General features: G+C 35.7%; 4 protein-coding genes and 1 long non-coding RNA gene across 5 annotated transcripts; 3 read left to right on the top strand and 2 right to left on the bottom strand.

Annotated features, from left to right (window-relative positions):
* Positions 1-2,363: 2,363 nt before the first annotated feature.
* LOC149673904 (uncharacterized) lies at positions 2,364-3,913 on the bottom strand. Its single transcript, XM_089839990.1, has 3 exons — positions 3,801-3,913; positions 3,277-3,705; positions 2,364-3,003 (listed from the first exon to the last, which is right to left on the bottom strand). Exons 2-3 carry the CDS (start codon positions 3,649-3,651, stop codon positions 2,428-2,430), a joined length of 951 nt encoding a protein of 316 aa, XP_089696116.1. The 5' UTR covers positions 3,652-3,705; positions 3,801-3,913; the 3' UTR covers positions 2,364-2,427.
* Positions 3,914-7,569: 3,656 nt separating this feature from the next.
* Positions 7,570-10,389, top strand: LOC149673903 (ileal sodium/bile acid cotransporter-like). Its single transcript, XM_089839989.1, has 6 exons — positions 7,570-7,852; positions 8,151-8,356; positions 8,638-8,842; positions 9,189-9,449; positions 9,600-9,786; positions 10,069-10,389. The coding sequence occupies exons 1-6, from the start codon at positions 7,598-7,600 to the stop codon at positions 10,098-10,100; spliced, it is 1,146 nt and encodes a 381-aa protein (XP_089696115.1). The 5' UTR covers positions 7,570-7,597; the 3' UTR covers positions 10,101-10,389.
* Positions 10,390-11,082: 693 nt separating this feature from the next.
* Positions 11,083-12,226, top strand: LOC149673902 (uncharacterized). The gene is made up of 2 exons (XM_089840029.1): positions 11,083-11,488; positions 11,639-12,226. Exons 1-2 carry the CDS (start codon positions 11,105-11,107, stop codon positions 12,224-12,226), a joined length of 972 nt encoding a protein of 323 aa, XP_089696155.1. The 5' UTR covers positions 11,083-11,104.
* Positions 12,227-13,429: 1,203 nt separating this feature from the next.
* Positions 13,430-14,137, bottom strand: LOC149673901 (uncharacterized). Its single transcript, XR_016367029.1, has 2 exons — positions 13,669-14,137; positions 13,430-13,600 (listed from the first exon to the last, which is right to left on the bottom strand). It is a non-coding gene; the product is annotated as an uncharacterized LOC149673901 (long non-coding RNA).
* Positions 14,138-14,484: 347 nt separating this feature from the next.
* Positions 14,485-16,519, top strand: LOC149673900 (putative glutamate receptor). The gene is made up of 7 exons (XM_089840028.1): positions 14,485-14,526; positions 14,592-14,701; positions 14,902-14,992; positions 15,049-15,210; positions 15,962-16,121; positions 16,181-16,401; positions 16,472-16,519. Exons 1-7 carry the CDS (start codon positions 14,485-14,487, stop codon positions 16,517-16,519), a joined length of 834 nt encoding a protein of 277 aa, XP_089696154.1.
* The last annotated feature ends 1,707 nt before the right edge of the window (positions 16,520-18,226 follow it).

The raw sequence follows: 18,226 nt of genomic DNA, 5'->3' as shown, positions 1-18,226 counted from the left end.
AAATGAAACTTGAAAAGAGATATGTCAATTAGTAACTCATTAGCTAAGCTACACCCAGTGTTTCTCGGGTGGTATTTTAAGCATAAGTTCATAAGATATGTTCCATAAGTTTGTCACTGGTTACAAACTGGAGCTTGTCATGAAGTGACGTAGGGCATAGATTTTCGTAAAGCGACGCCTGGTGAGGCGCTGTCAAAGGCTTACAATAGACTAAATAAGGAAGAGATGGACTGCAAAACTATGTGTAGTCAATTCTCGCGTCGTTCTCGAACTAGCATTATGCTGATTTGAATTTTAAAGTTCTGTAATGAATTGTGACTTGCACAAAGCAAACAAACACAAAGACAACTACTATGGAAAATAGAACAAATATACAACAGAAAAGAAACGACTATCTCAAATATATGGTAAGGTTGCATTTCCACTTGAACAATTTGCGACTATACACGAAAATAAGTTAATTTTTGGGAGAAATTATCACTTAGGTACGAAATCAAATAAGCGTGTCTCAAAACACAGCCAACAAAAGTCCAAAACTACTTCTAGAAGCGCACCCTCCTGAAACTCGATAATGACCAAGTTTATAATTGAAACTTTGTCAAGCGGAAAATGAAAATATGTCTTACCATTTAAAATTGAACACGCAACGTTGTCGCTAGTAAATCTTTTAACCCTATAATTAAATTTAACATATCATTAAGTGTATTAAATAATATTTAAGCATGGATTAGTCGTTGCGTTTTTGTAAACAATAATAAGTTACACCTTCTAAGTAACTCCTTTTCCAGCTGGCAATGGAAATAAGTTAAACTAAGTTAGCAAAAAAGGGCGCGGCGGATGACGTATGAGATTCACAATGTCTTTCAACCAAGGAAAAGTATACTTACTGCCCCTTCTAATTCAGGGTATGCAAGGGTACGACAATCAGCGTTAGTACGTAGGCAAACCAAATTAGACTGTTTTCTCTAGCCTACTACTTATGAATACTTGACATTTCACATGCGCGTACAGTAATATTTCACCTAACTAACAATCTAATTAATATTGTTAAATTGATTCTATCAATTTAATGTAGAATTGGGTTTAAATTAGATCAGAAGCGATCGAAGCATAATTAATAATAGTAAACTGCACACAGAATCATTTCAACCGTTTTAGCAAGGCTCACTTGTAAACGAGAGTTGGGCTTGATAACAGTGCTTCAGTCTCAAAATTAAACGAATCTAGGGTACAATCCGTTTAGTGTCTAAACTGTTGTCATTGGAACATTGACCTAGTTCAATTTGTGTTTTATTTATTTAATTTTTTATTATTTGACAAGCGTTCGACGTTTATTCCGAATGAAACCTTGAATTTATGAAATTTTAAATCGTGTTTAAACATTACGTATCGTTGTAAAGAAACATTCAAATGAAGAACTAAATATACTTATTATTTTGGTGCCTAAAGTTAAGATACTTAACCATCATTTTCGTGTTTACCTAAGCGTGAATTGATGCCGACTTTTTACATCGGCTTTATTTTTTTTAATTTTCAGACGTTAATGTTATTGAAAAAACAGCGTTAAAATTATGATACGTAATAATGAAGTCATACATCTAACAAAAATTTAAGTTTTCTCATCAAGCGGAGCCTCCGAGGCTCCGTATCAAGACGGGGAAACTAATTCGTTTGAATGTATTGTAACTACGTTGTTCTTCATGTTAGATTAGTAGAGACAAGTCTTTTTGGCAATTACGCTAGCAGTTCTGCTCATTTTGTTACTTTCCCAGTTGTTATAAAAACTCATGAAAAAACAGGCGTTTCTTGACAAAAATAGCTGGGTAGTTCGGTTTCGGCATATTAACGAAACGAATGGCCTAATATAAGAATTTGAATTTAAAAAAACCCGAGTATGTTGATCACCAACTCTGCCAGTTGGCTCTCAAAGAATGTATATATTACCGAGCGTAACATTAAACCAAATTATAAAGTAGTTAGTTAAATTAAAGCCAGTTCTATGGCCGCCACAATTTTGAAAAACAAATTAAATACATTTTTCTCGCGAATAATATACTAGTATGAAAACACCTAGCGAAATTAATACTATAAAGTCCACATTCAAGCTTAAGTGACAGTCTGACAATCAACGCCCAGCCCAACCCTCTGAACCTAGAAGGCTGACATTTTGCAGGGACGTTACTCTTAAGTAGTAGAAACGCGACCAGAAACGTTTTACCAATCCGCGGCCATCTTGAAAAATGGTGGCCAGTTACTCTTTAGTAGTAGGTACTCAGATACCGAAGTGAAACACGCAACTGTTCTAATCCAAGTGCAAAGAAAATTGAGAGAAATTCGTAATGAAAAAAATGTATAGACATAAATTGTAAAATGTAAAATTTAATCAAACATTTGTCAGACTATATTTAAAATAAATTGCATTTTGAATCAAGTTAAGAGTGGCTTGATATTGTCGATGTCGGAAGCGGTAACTGCTTGTCTGAGCAAACGCGACCGGATTATCTCCTTCTCCAAGTTCCTCTCTGTTGTAGCCGCGTTCGTCTCTTTAAGTACTTGCAACTCGTACTTCTTCGTCAACTCGCTCTCCTTCTCACTGAGCTGTTCGATTCTGTTTAACTTTTCGTTTAATGCGAATAAAAACTGTTGACCGTCACCTTGAACGGTTTTTGTTAAAACTTGATTTCGCATCACCTCTATTAATCTGATGTAATACTGGTTATTCAATCTTTGGGCTATATTCAAAGGCGTTTCTTTTTCATTGTTGACCATGGTGGTATCAGCGCCACAAGCTAGTAAAATTCTCGCGCAATCTGAATGATATATTAGAGACGAGTGCAACGCGGTGTTGCCATTAGTGTCTGACTTGTTTATAGGCGCGCCTTTACTTAACAGATGTAACGCCACTTCACGGTACTTTTGGATACAAGCGTAGTGTAATGTCGTTAATCCTTTAGAGTCAGAATCGTGGAGTTCCGCCCCGTACTTTTCTAATAGTTGCATCATCTGCAAAAATATCAATCTCATAAAATCGAACCCTGATTGATGAAAGGTGTCTTCAATAGTGAACGGGTTGGGTTTCCAATTACTCTAAGGACCTTCCCGAGAGTCATATTAATCTAGAGTTATGGCCGACGTCCCAATATTAAGTTTTTGGGTACTAGTTACCCAACCTCATTTAATAGAGTTCTCATCGAGATGGGCCTAATGTCTTAGTATTTTCAGTTAGGCCTACCATTTCCCTTGAACTATTTCCCAAAGAAAAGGTTTAAAGCTTACCTCAACGTCCCCATTGTAGGCGGCATATATCATGGCCGATTCACCCAGTGCGTCGAGGTGAAACAAACCAGTATCCCCTCGTTCAAGTAGATAGTTCACGACGTTGTGATGTCTATTTTCAACAGCTAACATCAATGGGGTTTTACCAACCAGGTCTTGAGCATCGACGGAAGCTTGGCCACGAAATCCGCCACTTAACAGAGCCTCAACAATCTCTGACTTTCCCGCTTCGCAGGCAGTATGCAAAAGAGTTCTACCACGACCTTCAGCACTAACGACGTCAGCGCTTGGATCTTCCAACAAAGTTAGCACCGATTGAAGGTTTCCCGTACTTACGGCTACGTGCAATTCACTAATTAGATCCCTCGCCGCCATGATTCACTTTGAACAAAAGCAACGCGTGACTTCCCGTTAAGCTTTAAACTTTTACTAAGAAGATCAAGAACCGTTATCACATTTTTATAGACCAAGAAAAAAACTCCCAGAAATTCATTAAACAAAATAAGAAACAGTAGGATACCAACTCTGAATTTAAAAAAAATTTCTTTTTTGATATTGTATTTCACTTGAAACATAATTTTCTCGATTCTTCTATAAAACAACGTGATGTTTGAAGTATTTTTTCGAAAGGAAAGAACAATGGTTATCATACCCTCTATAGATATCCCTGTATTTGATCAGGGATAGATTTAATTTTAGAAGTAGGAATGAAGAACGGTTAGTATTTACTTCGGTCCGACTCATAGCCCAGTATAGAGCCTCTCCCTCCAACACGTAACGAAAAGTTTAAATTATCTTATTGGCTCACTTAAACTACGTTTTGATGACGTTTCATACCCCTCCGTCCCGTGGGAGGGGGTCCGGGATTTTGACGTGCGCCCACATTACTCTGTGCCCCATTCCTACTTCTAAAACTAAATATATCCCTGATCTGATATCTAGAGTACCCATAATTCAAGTAGCCCCGATATCAGAACGTTCATTGCATGTATCAGGCGCTGTCATAGGCTTAGTACAGACTAAATAGAAAGATGGACTGCAAAACCTAGTGTAGTCAATTCTCGTTTGTCGTTCTCGAACTAGCTCTCAATAAGTCTCTAGTAATACGAAGTGTAGGTAGTGTCATTCTTATGGAACATACCTAATAAACTTATGGTAATACAAGGATGAGGTTAATTAAAAGTGGTTAGGTTGGAACTGAGACGAACCGCTAACCATTAAGCCTTTTACTTATGATTAATATCGTTTTATTGAATTTGAAATTTTGAAAAAAAAAAAAATAAATAAATCATGCAGATTTATGGGTGGGCCCAATGACAATTTAGTGTTTAGTGTCTACACCGGAAACGGTCTCATCCCAGTTTGCACTCGCTTAAGAACACCCTCACATCTTTGCTAGGATTTATAAAACAATTTAATTTTCATTCTTCAAGCTTGCATATGGACTAAATAAAACTTACTATAGTAAAAGGCGAGCGATGTATAGTATATATTAACTCGTGTTTAAGAGAGCGGGGAGACCTTGAAAAATTCAAATTTCGTTTCTAATAAAGATAGTTTAGGGAACAGATATAAAAAGAGCCGGCGTTCAAAATAATTCTTCACACTTTTGAGTAAGAATCGACCGACTAGTAATTTGATTCTCGATACGAAAAGTTCTAAAAATAAAAACGGTAATTTTCATTCGGCTAATTAAGGAATAATAATGTTAAGAGATACGTGTATCGTTTTAAAGAACTCGCTTAAGTGTAATTACAATTTACCATTCAGGTAAATTTCTTCAAGAAGTAAAGTTCATTGAGTGATTAGTTCAATGTATGAATTTGAAACTCCGCTTATTTTGCAAATAATTAATTTTAATTTCAACTGCGATTAATTCCGTGAACGAACTTCTTAATTTAAATTAACGTCTCATCTTTTTTCCTCCATAAGTAAGTTTTTAAAGAATTTTTAAGTTCGCTAATCATTTGGCTTATCTTTGGTTTTATTTAGGGTGTTCCAAAAACCGAAGTACATTGGGTTTTATGGGAACTAGATTTTGGGTAGAAAATGTTCTATGACAATTTTTCACTAAGGGTCACCGTAATCAAGTTATGGTTGGAGTGTTTAAGGATGACTACTTAAATTTAAATAAGTAACTGAAGTATTCAAATTTTAATAAGGGGCCATCCTTAAAACACTCCAATCTTTACTTGTAAACGGTAGCCATTAGCGCAAAATGTCGTTGAACATTATCGACTCAAAATCGTGTAGAACGCAGCACCCTGTATTTGTGTACTTTCTACTCCACTGAGTCTTATTCCCATGCCTTTCTTAATTATCCTTGATTTTCGGTTCGATCAGGCAATTTTTTAACTCCATGCTTAATCATTATTGCTTTGATTCTTAGCTTTATGGTGTATTAGCTAAGTTAACGGGTCGTTGTGCGGGTGTTTTAAGTTTCTAGAAATCGGTTAGAGTGTCCTGTCCATATAGACATAAAATACTAGATAGTTTTTGGGCCCATTCATGTGAAATATATTTTAAATAAAAGGTGTAAGAACACGTGGTTTGGTTGTCCAGTGACAAATCAACGACATTTGATTCATTGGCTTTCTGTAATCAAAGGTATCGCGACACTCATTTGATTTATCTATTTAAATATTTAAATTAACTCGTATTCAAAATTCAGTAACAAAGTAACAGGACTTTAAAATGTTTGTTTTTCTAAATTCTTTGTTAGAAACGCGAGAAAGTTTACGTTTTTACTTTTTAGTAATTTCATTTTTCATAAATTTAAATTAGACTAAGTTTCAATTCGTGCATAGCTGATTTGTTATCATTAAAATTGCGAAAATTTGCATATTAATAACGTAAAATTGGCATAATATACCTGAATGCTAACTACGTGTAAAAACCTGATTGTATACTCTCTTAGCACCCTGGAATTGGTCAAACCTTGATAAATCATATTCCTGTCAAAGCAAACTGTACTTTTATATTTCTACTCGTATTTTGACCTTAACAATGCGCTCATAATATGCAAACAAATGATCGCTTGAAATCAAGTTCTAAATAAAGAAAACAAAAAGCATCACGTGATTTTGGTAAAGTAATCTAAATGATAACGAATACGATGTCTGAATTTCAAGTAGGCAAACAAGTAGAAATTATTTTTGTCTTTGACAAATAAAAAGCTGGTCGCATGAAACCATGCTTTTATTTCGTAACACACCTCCATTGTAACATGAATTAAAATTATTATTATTCCAATTACTCATGGAGATTAATTAAGAATAATACCAATATCGTGGACAGTAACTTGAGTTATGTCTTCATTTACAATATAATGATCTAAAAGCATGTTGTTCCTCACGACCAATCATATTCGCTAATCAAGTGACATTATCATTGGTTAGATTTCAAAACAACGAATTTTGTATTACTGCTCATTATTCGCAACCTTCTTTTCCAGTAGGTCTTAAATACCACATGGTTCTCCTTTAAGAAAGGACTGTAATAGAATTTAATATGACTTTAAAAACTACCAACTTAAATAGCCTAATGACGAGAAAGTGACACACCCATAGCGTTACGTTAATAATTGAGATTTAACTGAAGGAAATACTAGATTAAAAAGAACCTGATTAGAGAAATACCAGATAGGTAGATATATTAATGGAATGGATTTATTATCATTTGAAAAATTTAAGAAAAAAAAACTAGATTTAAATTTAATCTAAAAACCCGTTAATCCGTACAAAGGGCGGATCCGTTAACTATATATCGTGAATTGACTGGTACTAGATTTACAAGGAACCATTCAAATTTTACATCAAAGCTTTAACCGCTTACTTGTAATTTTTGTATCACCGTATCGTAATAGTTTTAACCTCAAGTGAATACGGTGAAACCATTTAGAGTTTAACTTTGAACTAAGGCGTAATATATACTAGGATCAGAAGTTCATAAGATATCTTCCATAAGTTTGTCACTAGTTACTGAGAGCTTGTCATGAAGTGACAACGTGGGTCATAGATTCTCGTAAAGCGACGCCTAGTACAGACTAAATAGGAAGATGAACTGAAATACCGAGTGAAGTTAATTCTCGCTTGTCGTTCTCGAACTAGCTCTCAGTAAGTCTCTACCATTACGAAATATAGGAAGAGTCATACTTATGAAACATATCTTGTAAACTTATGGTATGGCATGCTAAAACGGGATCTTTAAAACAAGTTGTCATAATCTCTTAAACCTTATCAGTCAAAAAAAAATTAAGCCCGCAAAGACTGTTTATAACTAAATTGTTTTACATCTCATTTTCACACAGTTGCTACGCAAGATGTCCAATTCATTAAACATATCATGGGGAAGTGGCAATGGCTCTTTCGCGGATGATGACGATTTGCCGTTCCAATTTGACGTTAATTCAACAGAAGCGCTCAGTTCCTTGTTGCCTTGTTCAACAGATAACGAAACTCTGATTATTTTCGAAGGAGATGGTCCCAACATTCTAACTAAAATTCACAACAGTGGACTCGTCATAATCATACTTTTGTTCATGTTGGCCATGGGATGCGACATGAAAGTATCACAGGTAAAAACACTTTTTTTCTGCGCGATTATTTGAAGGGATTATAGCATCTAGGATATCTTGAACTAGAAGCAAAGGGGCTCAGCGTTGCGTCTCAGACCACTTTGGTTTGTGTTATCTTCGCCATTTTAAACCCTTAAAAGTCCGTCTATATTATATATGATGTTTCTGATAAGTCTGACAAAAATGAAAGGGCATGTTCTTTAGGTAACACTGAGTGGAAAGTGTCACCAGAACATGATGGGTCTACAACACTGAGTTAATAATTGATATTTCCCTATATTTTGTTCTACTTCTTCAGATTAAAAGTCACATTCGAAATCCGAAAGGCATCATAATTGGCATGGTATGCCAATTCGGTATCATGCCCTTTTACGGATTTGGTTTGATTCAACTTCTGGGTGTTCATGGCTTTTTTGGTACTGGGATATTATTGGTCTCGTGTTGCCCTGGTGGTTCCATTTCAAACATATTAACCTATTTATTCAACGGAGAAATCGCACTCAGGTACGTGAATGATGATACTGTTCTTGGCATTCCTTTCTCAATGGGTAGCCATTACTGATACCAGAGAAAATTAGAAACGCCACGTTAAATCCCGACCCTCCCGTTCTCACTGTGTTGGCTGGTACCCTAGTTAACTTATCTCTTAACGCCAAGATGTTCTATGTTTTCCTGTTTGTGCCGTCAAATTTCAATTGTGACGTCCCAAAACATACTTTGAAAAAGTCTCTAAATATTTGTTAATGGTTGATTAGCGTAATGTAATTGATATACATTATTTGTAGCGTTACCATGACAACAATGTCAACAACAATCGCCTTGGCTATGATGCCTTTCAACATGTGGCTTTACGGTCACTTGATAGAAACCACGGAAATTGTCATTCCCTACGCGGGAATCACCTTTTCACTTCTACTCATCACAACACCAGTCGCCATCGGAATGCTGATCAGGTGGAAAATACCAAAGCTCGCTCCCTACGTCACTAAAGTGAGTAAGAAAAGTGGCCTTGTCGAATATAACATACAAAGAGGATTCTCGCGAGTCAGGGGAAGTGGGGCAGATTATAGTGTAAATTTGGGACATCAACCATGGCCCAAGCCAGACGTCGTGGGCCTACCTACCGTCCCATATCTCGAAGCTTCATTTCGCACAATTGATACGATGAGAGAAAGACTCCCCTTGTCGGTTCTATTTTGTTCTGGTTCGACTTATGGAAAAGGGAACTCGTATTCATTCTCCCTTCTTTTAATTAATTAATTTCCTGTTTCCATCTTTATAATACATGGACTTAAAACGGTTGTAGTTAATTATGATTTCCGTGTAAATATTTCAGATCGGTGGTACCGTTGGCTTCTTCATTTTGATGGGTTTGGCTATCATGGAGATAGCATTGTACTACAGGCTTTACATGATGGCTCCATGGCCACTTTACGTTTCGTGCTTTTGTCTGATGCCCATGGGCTATTTTACGGGTTACATTATCATGTGGATTTTCAAAGAAGACTTCAAAGCTTGTCGAACAGTTGGAATCGAATGTGGAGTTCAGAATGCTGCCATGGCTACAACTATCGCTTCCCTATCCTTCGCGCATCCGGTAAGACTACCAAACACTCACTGTTTAACATAATTCTTCGCGTTTAATTGCGCTAAAAGCAATTCGGGGTAACATACAACAACGCTTTTCTTCAAGACTTAGCATTTTATTTCACTCATAATCATTTCAATGCGTTAATTATTATTTTAGGGCCAACTGCAAGTGAGACTGTTTCCGGTAGTGTACAGCATCGCGCAGGCCATTGTTGGTTTCATGTCCGCCGGGTTGTATCGCATTTTAGCTCCTACTAATGACAGTGATTTACAATTACCCGAAGATGTCCAAAAAATAAAACAAGTTCAATACCTTTCCGAACGGGAATGTAACCCATCCAAAGGTAAGTCTTTGAAACTTGAACATTAACATGTCTCTCATTTATAAACGTACGATTAAGCCTTATATTCTTAAGGAGATATAGTTCCTTCACGCATGATAATTGCATGATTTCTTGCTTTGAAAGACCAAATTACTTCTATGGTCGTCATTTTAAAACATGGCGGCGTATTCAAACTAAACACCATAAAAATCTAATTTCCATTACACACTTAATCCTCTTTTATAAAATATTACTTTTTTAAATTGCTAGCGTTATAAATAATAAATAATTGTTCTCTTTCAGTGGAAGAAGCCGTTCCTTTGGCCATCGCCTAATCTTTATTAATTTTAAATTCCTTAAATAGATTACCCAACTTTTAACGTACTAGACAGTATTGTAAAGCGCACTTGAAAAAACAGGGAAGTTTCAATATTTCACATGAAATGAAAACTGTACCGTTTTAAATTTTTTTAACTAGAACTTATTTAACTAGAACTTAGTTTACGCTTGTACTACTTTGCCAAAAATTAACTTGTATTTTTATACTTTTTTGAATTTAAACGATTTGAAACCCGAATAAACCTCTACCTAGTTGTTGTGGATTCCATATTTATTACAGTAATAAAAAAAAATAAAAAATAATAATAATAAAATCTTATTTGTTATTGAAGAAGACATATTTATTATTTCTTGGAATAATTTAAAGGGGTAGTGTAGCGTTTAATTTCGACTACATCCAATGACGTGTAGGTGTTTTTTAAGATGCCACCAATTATTACTTAAACAAGGCTTCTGTTTTATATAATATCCGAAAACAATTGCTACGATCCTTTAATGTTCAATTTGTTTGCAACTATCCATTTATTTATTTACTAGTGTTGACCTACACGGGAGGGGGAGAGGACTTTCAAGAATATACTTCCTTGGAAGAAAATAGATTCCGCTTGTTTTTCTTTATTTGTGTCCTTCACTCTTTCTAAAAATTTATTAAGCCCATTAAAACTAAGACTTTTATCGGTTAATTGATTTGATTAAAGGTATTCTCAAATGGCTCAACAATTTTTTTACTACCTACAAAGCGTTACTTGAAAATCCGAAAATGGGAAAAATACGTCACTTATGACGTGGCTGATTCTTTATAATTATTCGCACGCTGGGAAATAATTGTAAGGATTTTTTAATTGGTATCTTATTGTTCTTGATTTTGTTCAAGGTATTTCTGGTTTTTTTGTTCTTCTAAAATCAATCCCTTCAAACTTTGATAAAGGTTCTCGATCATATTCGAAAAGAGTTTAAAGCTGATCGGAATTTCACGCGTGGCGTTCACCAAGACTAAATCATGTCGGCGTTGGATGAAAGGGAACTAATTACTAACTTGCACTTAGCCGCTATTATAGGAGACCTTCTATCGTTGCTAACTTTGTTGGAAGATCCAAGGGCTGACGTCGTTAGTGCTGACGATCATGGTAGAACTCTTTTACATTCGGCCTGCGAAACGGGACAGCTCGAAATTATCAAGGCTCTGTTAAGTGGCGAAGATCTTGAAGAAGCTCCAGTCGATGCTCAAGACCATGATGGTAAAACACCATTGATGTTAGCCGTTGAAAATAGACATCACAACGTTGTGAACGATCTACTTGAACGAGCGGGTGCTGGTTTGGTTCACGTCGACAAACTGGGTGAATCGGCCATGATTTTTGCCAGCAACAATGGTGACGTTGAGGTAAGTTTGACGCTTCTTAGGACGTGATGGAGTCTTTTTTTGAATATACTAAGAACTAGGACCTATGTCAAACAGGGCTTGAATAAATAGCATTTCAAAAATTGCTTAGACTTCGGTTATAACTCTATTTTGAAATTCATGTCTTGACAGATGATGGAGCTGTTAGAACAGTACGGAGCGGAAATCCACGATTCCAACAATAAAGGCGTAACAACATTACACTACGCGTGTATGAAAGACCAAAGTGATGCCGTAATGTTTTTGTTAAAAAAAGGAGCGCCTTTAAACAAGTTGGACTTTAATGGTGATACCGCGTTGCACGTGTCTCTCGAAGCTAAGAGTAGTTGCGCTGGAATTCTACTAGCTGGTGGAGCTAACACCACCATAGTCAACAATAAAAATGAATCGCCTTTGGATATTGCCAAAAGAGTAGGCGATACGTATCACGCCTCGATAATCGAAGCGATGCAAAAACGAGAATCCAAAGAAGGGGCTGGTAAAGCTGAAAGTCGACACTATTTATTTCAGATACGCGACAAGTTAACCCAAATCGAACCGCTAATTAACATAAAGGACGAGTTGACGAAGAAGTACGAGTTGCAAGTACATAAAGACATGAACGCGGCTGCAACAGAGAAGAACTTGGAGATGGCGTTAATCCGGTCGCGTTTGCTCAGACTAGCGGTAACCGATTCCGACATCGAAAATATTAGAAATATTTTAACTCGAATTGATTAGATACAATTTATTTTTTAAATGGTCTGACGATATTTATTAAATTTTACTTTTAACAATCAATGTCTCTGTAGTTTTTAATTACTCGCTCATTCCAAGCAACTTTGTTTCTGACATCTGCAGCGTTTCCGAGTCAACGTATTGACCTTTGTTGCAAGCTTCAGCTTCTAGTTCAAATGTTTCTCATAGGACGAGCTTATCGATGGCAATTCTTGGCCTCTCACTCCATATTGTGGTTCGTTTCTGTTCCAACTAGGGTAGCTGTTACCACGGGAATCCCTGGTACATCTTCATCGGGTTGGGAGTCCTTTGACGGACCTCTTCCATCCACTTTTGCATTTAGGCTTCTAGCACTTATCTCGGCCTTACTTAGTGGACTGTTGGCTAATACAGTTGGGGAACTCAGTAGCCAGGACCTTCTTAACAATTGTGTCTCATAGACACTTGTCCACGAGCCCCAAGGAACTGCCCTGTAATTCTAATTTCATTATTGGAAATTTGAACCTTAAAAGCATTTAATGTAGGAAGGCCTAGTTACACGGGCATGCGCATGCTGTAACGCGCAATAAAAACTCTTATGTACTATTACCTTGCTTGTAAAGAAATGCAAAGTACTGAACACAAGTTTAGTATCCCTTTATCGTTATCGAAAAAAAGTCTTCAACATTTACCAAAATATACCAAATATAGATTGAAGTTAAAATATAGAGAAGGATAAATGTGCAGACTTGGACATAAATCTTCAATTAGGTAATCTTTCTCAATAAATGCTAAATATTCTGGAACCTACTTCGTGTTTTAGAATTTTAAAAAATATATTTGGCAATATGAATATGACGAAATTTATATTAAAGAATAATAAAACGGTTATATTTCAAGCCTATTATGAAATATATCCTTTACCTCTTATACCATACGTAAAATGTTCGCACTTGCAAAACAATGCTATGAGACTTAACAATCTGTCTTTAAAGGAAAGGTGTTCGTAAAAATATGCGGATTTCGAGGAAATGTAGAGGCAATTGTTTGGAAATCCACATCACTCTAGTTGAAGATCACTTGTTTATTGACACATAAAACTAAGCTAAACGCAAAGAACACACTCTTAAAAATTTCGCATCTTTAAAGGGATACTTTCTTTTAATTTCATTGCAATAAATCCCTATAAGGTTAATTTATTTCGATAGATAGACAAATAAGGATTCTGAAAATATATATGTTTTTATATTTTAGTTTAATTAATGATTTTTAAATTACGATTAAAAGATCCAAAATGCTCTTGTTTTGCGATCATGAGGGCACCTGGTGACACAGAGCCGAACCACCGAAAAACGTTACTAGTTCGTCTCTACCAATTTCTCCGTAGTGTTTTTCCTACTGGTAGGGGGATTCATTCTGTGAGCGCAGTATGATACAGATTGACGGGAATTGGTATGGCTGAACACCAAATTCTTCTACTTCAGAAGAACTACCCTCAGATTCGTTTATTATAAATTGTTCCGAATTTTCTGAATCCAAAGAATCAGAGTTCGAACTTTCATCCTCAGATTCAGGACCGGAATGATCAGAAATACTTTCTCGTCTGACATTCTTAAGCACATAAGCAGACGACGATTCACCAGACAAGCTGACCTAGATTCTCGTTCCTACTACTTTTTACTCCTTAAACGACAGTTTTCATTCCAACTACTACCAACCAATCAGAGGCCGAACTTTACCTACGTAGGTAATGGGTTGAAAATGGTGGCCGATTTTAAATCTGGCGTTCAAAATTTCAATTTTTATTCACGTTTATTTTAATTAATAAATTTTTCTCGCGATTTCTACTGACCCCCATGTTTTTAGGGGTGGTTAATTTATAGAAAACCAATGTTAGTGTGACCAACTCAGATAAAGCCGATTCTATCCCTTTAATCCTACTATTTGAATTTTGGAAAATCAGTTAAAAATTAACAGAAAATATTTTTGTAGGCGATTTATTTAAGCGAAATCTAAGCGTAATGCGAATAAAATCAACCACTTCGAACCTTTCCCTTTGAAGTTACGTAATAACTAAGACAAACGGTAGTAAATCAATGATTAGAAAATCGTTAATAGCAGCTGGTTATGTTTTACTTAAGCTGACGTTAAAAGCGGTATGATATTAGCAATGGGAGGAATTTCAAATCTCTCGACTGAAAATAAAAGAAAAGCTCTTGATAGATTGATAATTCTACAATAAAAACTTGAAGGTGGAATGAGGAAAGATTTACTCTTTAGGAATGGTTGAGAACTCGACGGTTCTTCGCGCTTTGTGCGTGCAGGTAGGGTCAGTTATTAACGTGAAAATTATGTGCAAATTATAATGAGTGTGAATAAAAACTTTAAGGTAATACCATGGTTCAAAGTATTAGACGTTGATGAAAACTATAACGTTTTAAAAGCGGATGGACCAATGTTTAAGCTCTTCAGGGAAATAACTTCAACATTGAAGAAAAGGTTAGTGACGTTACTTCATTAAAGAGGACACTTGCAATTAACTTTTCGGAGCCTTCACTTTGAAGCGGAAAATGTTCGATGGTTCAGGCAGGAACGTACTAATCGTCCAAGAAATTTACACCCTTACATTATCCACTTCACAGATAGGCCTAAGTAACCCGAGTACATCAAACGTACGTAAATAAGTATTTTAAATGCAGGTACACGATAACAAAATTTCCACAACAAATATACGGTGTTAAAATGTCCGATGGAACTTGGAGTGGAATGATTGGGCAGTTAGTTAAAAATGTAGGCTACATTTTGACAAAGGTTTTCAATATTTTTAAGTGTATTTTAATAAACAGGAATCTGATATGGTAGTATCTCCAATCGCCGCTAATTTCAAACGATTAGAAGCGATCGTTCACACGAATGCAGTTCATACTACGCATCTTTGCGTTGTCAGCAGAGCTAATGAGCCAACAGCTACAAATGTAACTGGACTGCTCACCGTTTTTAACAGAGAGGTAAAGTACATTTGAATATATACTAGTGTTCAGGAGCGCACCTTTTCTGTTTGCGGATGTAAATTGATTGTAAATATCTCATGGAGGTCAAGATAAAATAGTTCCGATACAAACCATTTTTATCACTTAATTTAAATATAATTTTAATTAGCATAATTCCTTAACAACACCATAAACTAAATTAACCTTGAAATTTAATGTTTACCGAAAATTAATTATAATTTCAATGAATTAAACCCAATTACTAATATAACCCGATAACATCCTCCATAAGCATGGGTCTCCCGTAGGAGCCCAAACTTGTTGTTGAAAAGTTAAGGGGACTGCAGTGTCATCTTTAATTGCAGTTTGTCTCCAAACTGAAACAGAATTGAGGCATGGGCGTGTCCTATACTGTGATTTTCCTTTCTTAGTGTAGGCGGGTCATGGGTAGACACGGTTCTGATTACAGAATATCCACCATGAGAAATTATTAGACTTACACTTATGGAGAGTATTTCAAGGTTATGTTAAAATTTGGTTAAATTAAACTAAGAGAACAAATACTGACCTATCATTTATTTCAAGTAACGTAGGGACTAATTGTTATTATTTATTTCAATATGTTTGGTTCTGAATTCGTGACAAATAAGTAAGACTGCCTCGTAATACACGTTCGCTTTAGAAATAGTGATAACGGTAATATATCTAGTGCGACTAACGAGTATAGATTGAAATTTTGTCGGTATAGTCCATGTCTTTCTAATTGTAGGTATGGTTTGCCTTAATCGCTTGCATGTTCGTTATGGTATTTGTTTCGTCATGGTCTGTCAAAACTAGCTCAATAACGGGAAAGGTGAAAATTGCGAAAGCAAATTCAAAAGCAGTGTCGGAAATTTTGTCACAATACATAGCAACATTTCTCTTCGAAGGTATGACGTAAAAACTAATTAATTAAAGTAATTAATGCATGATTAGTTTGTTTTGATAGCTACACCGAAAGAACCGGGTTCTTCTCGGAACAGATTTTTATTCGGTATTTGGTGGCTTTCGATTTTGGTTCTCATGAACGCCTTTTGCGGGCATTTTCGAGCTAGTATGATGATTCTAAACGAATCGGCCAACATCGAAGGAATAAAGGATTTAATCGAAAATATGGATAGATTTCATCCTTACGTCATTAAAGGAACATCCTACGAAGTATATTTCAAAGTAAGGATTAAAATTATTGACCGAGAAGTAAGGTTTCTTAATTTCACCAACTATAAGCGTAAATTACTAGCAGTTAGACATTTACAAGAATTCCCAGGATATTTTTCAAACTACTTAGACCGCCATTTTAAATATAGCGACATGCTTAACCCTTGAATGCAGTAAAACACTTCTATGGGATATAGCATAAGTTTATAAGATATGTCCCATAAGTATGACTATGACGTTTCACGTACATCACTTCATTACAAGCTAGTGACAAATTTATGGAACATATCGTATTTTCTTATGGATTAATGAAATAGGTTGACACGATTTTGTATGGATAATCAACTGGTCTCACATTTCGATAAATCTTGACCAACATCGGAAAATTTTTTACAATATTATACTCTGATTTAGTTCGCAGTATCTTCGGACAATCGTAAAATATGGAGAGCCGTAATGGAATACGATGGCAGACGAACCTTCAAAGACTTCTTTTCTTATAAATCATTCTCTGAGCTATCGGACCGAAAATGCGCCTTGATTAGCGAGTTATCCCTAACTAAGTACCATATTGGAAGACATTGCAGTCGCCTGGGTTCAACTAAAATACACTTCGGGAAGGAAGTCATTTTCCCGCATTTATTCACCTACGCTTTTAGAAAAGGTTTCGAAGATCAGGCCTTTCTACGGGAGTTCAACCGAAGGTATGCTTTCTAGTGTCAAGGGGCGAAAGGTTATTAGCGATTATCCCACTGTTTATTTGCAGAATTAGGTGGGCTATTGAAGGAAACCTGATTGAAAAATGGTTCGAAGACGAAAGTAAAGGCGCTTATCAAAGGTGTACCACCAAAACAATCATGGCAACCGAACGACCTTTGGAATTCGAAGACACTAGTGGATTTTTTCTCGCGGTTTTAGTTCTGCAAGCACTGTGCTTCATTGTACTCGTTGGTGAAATCATCATTGCAAAATTGACAAAAAATAGAGCGTGATTTTATAATTCATCAGCGCACTTAATCAGCGCTACACTTTCCCCCATGACGTAAACTAATTTAAATTATCTTACCTAATTACACCAACGAAGGCATGTAAGCGTATCAAGGAGTCAGGCGTTTGCTTTCATCCCATCAGGACATTTTGGTTTCTATTCTGACCGCCTAACGTATTGTAAATTTTTGTTGGGCACCGTTTTCTTAAATTAAAATGGTATAATCTTAACTAACTACCTAACCAATCTCAACGGCGATGTTAAATGGAAACCACAGATAAAAAATCAAATGGAAACCACAGATAAAAAATCAAATGTAAATCACTCTAAACCTACACAATTAATATTTGTCTGAGTAATATTAAAAAAGTAATTTTTAAATGTATTTCGAATATTTTTTTAACTCTTTATAAAAAGCAAGGCATCTATGCTTACCCATAAATTTTGTAACTTCCGTTCAATGTTTCGTTACGTTTGTACCACCAGGATTGATGATTTCACGAGTTTCACCACGAGACGTAAATTGTCGCACGTATTCAACAATGGCCAATAGAAATATGAATTTAAGGGCACCCTACACGCTCAATAATTTGCGCAAAAAACGTGGGGCCTGTCATTTAAGTTACAAAGTATAAATAAAACGTTATCCAGGCTAACATTTGAGCAAAGTTCAAATATAATGCTACAATATGTTTTAGGAAATAAGCGGCCTTTACACGCTCAATGTTTTGCACAAATTAAGTGGGGGACATTTATAAAACTCATCATCTTATAAATTATTCCCAAGAGTTTTCACTAATTGTGCAAATAAAAATCTATCATGATATTGTAAACTCAATTTGTAGAACA

The sequence above is a fragment of the Phalangium opilio genome, unplaced genomic scaffold (genome assembly GCF_054372755.1).
Source record: "Phalangium opilio isolate 3A_F unplaced genomic scaffold, DU_Popi_V2 ptg000048l_1, whole genome shotgun sequence".
Taxonomy (NCBI): domain Eukaryota; kingdom Metazoa; phylum Arthropoda; class Arachnida; order Opiliones; family Phalangiidae; genus Phalangium; species Phalangium opilio.
The sequence above is the reverse complement of the archived record's forward strand: the minus strand, read 5'-3'. Positions and strand labels throughout refer to the sequence as shown.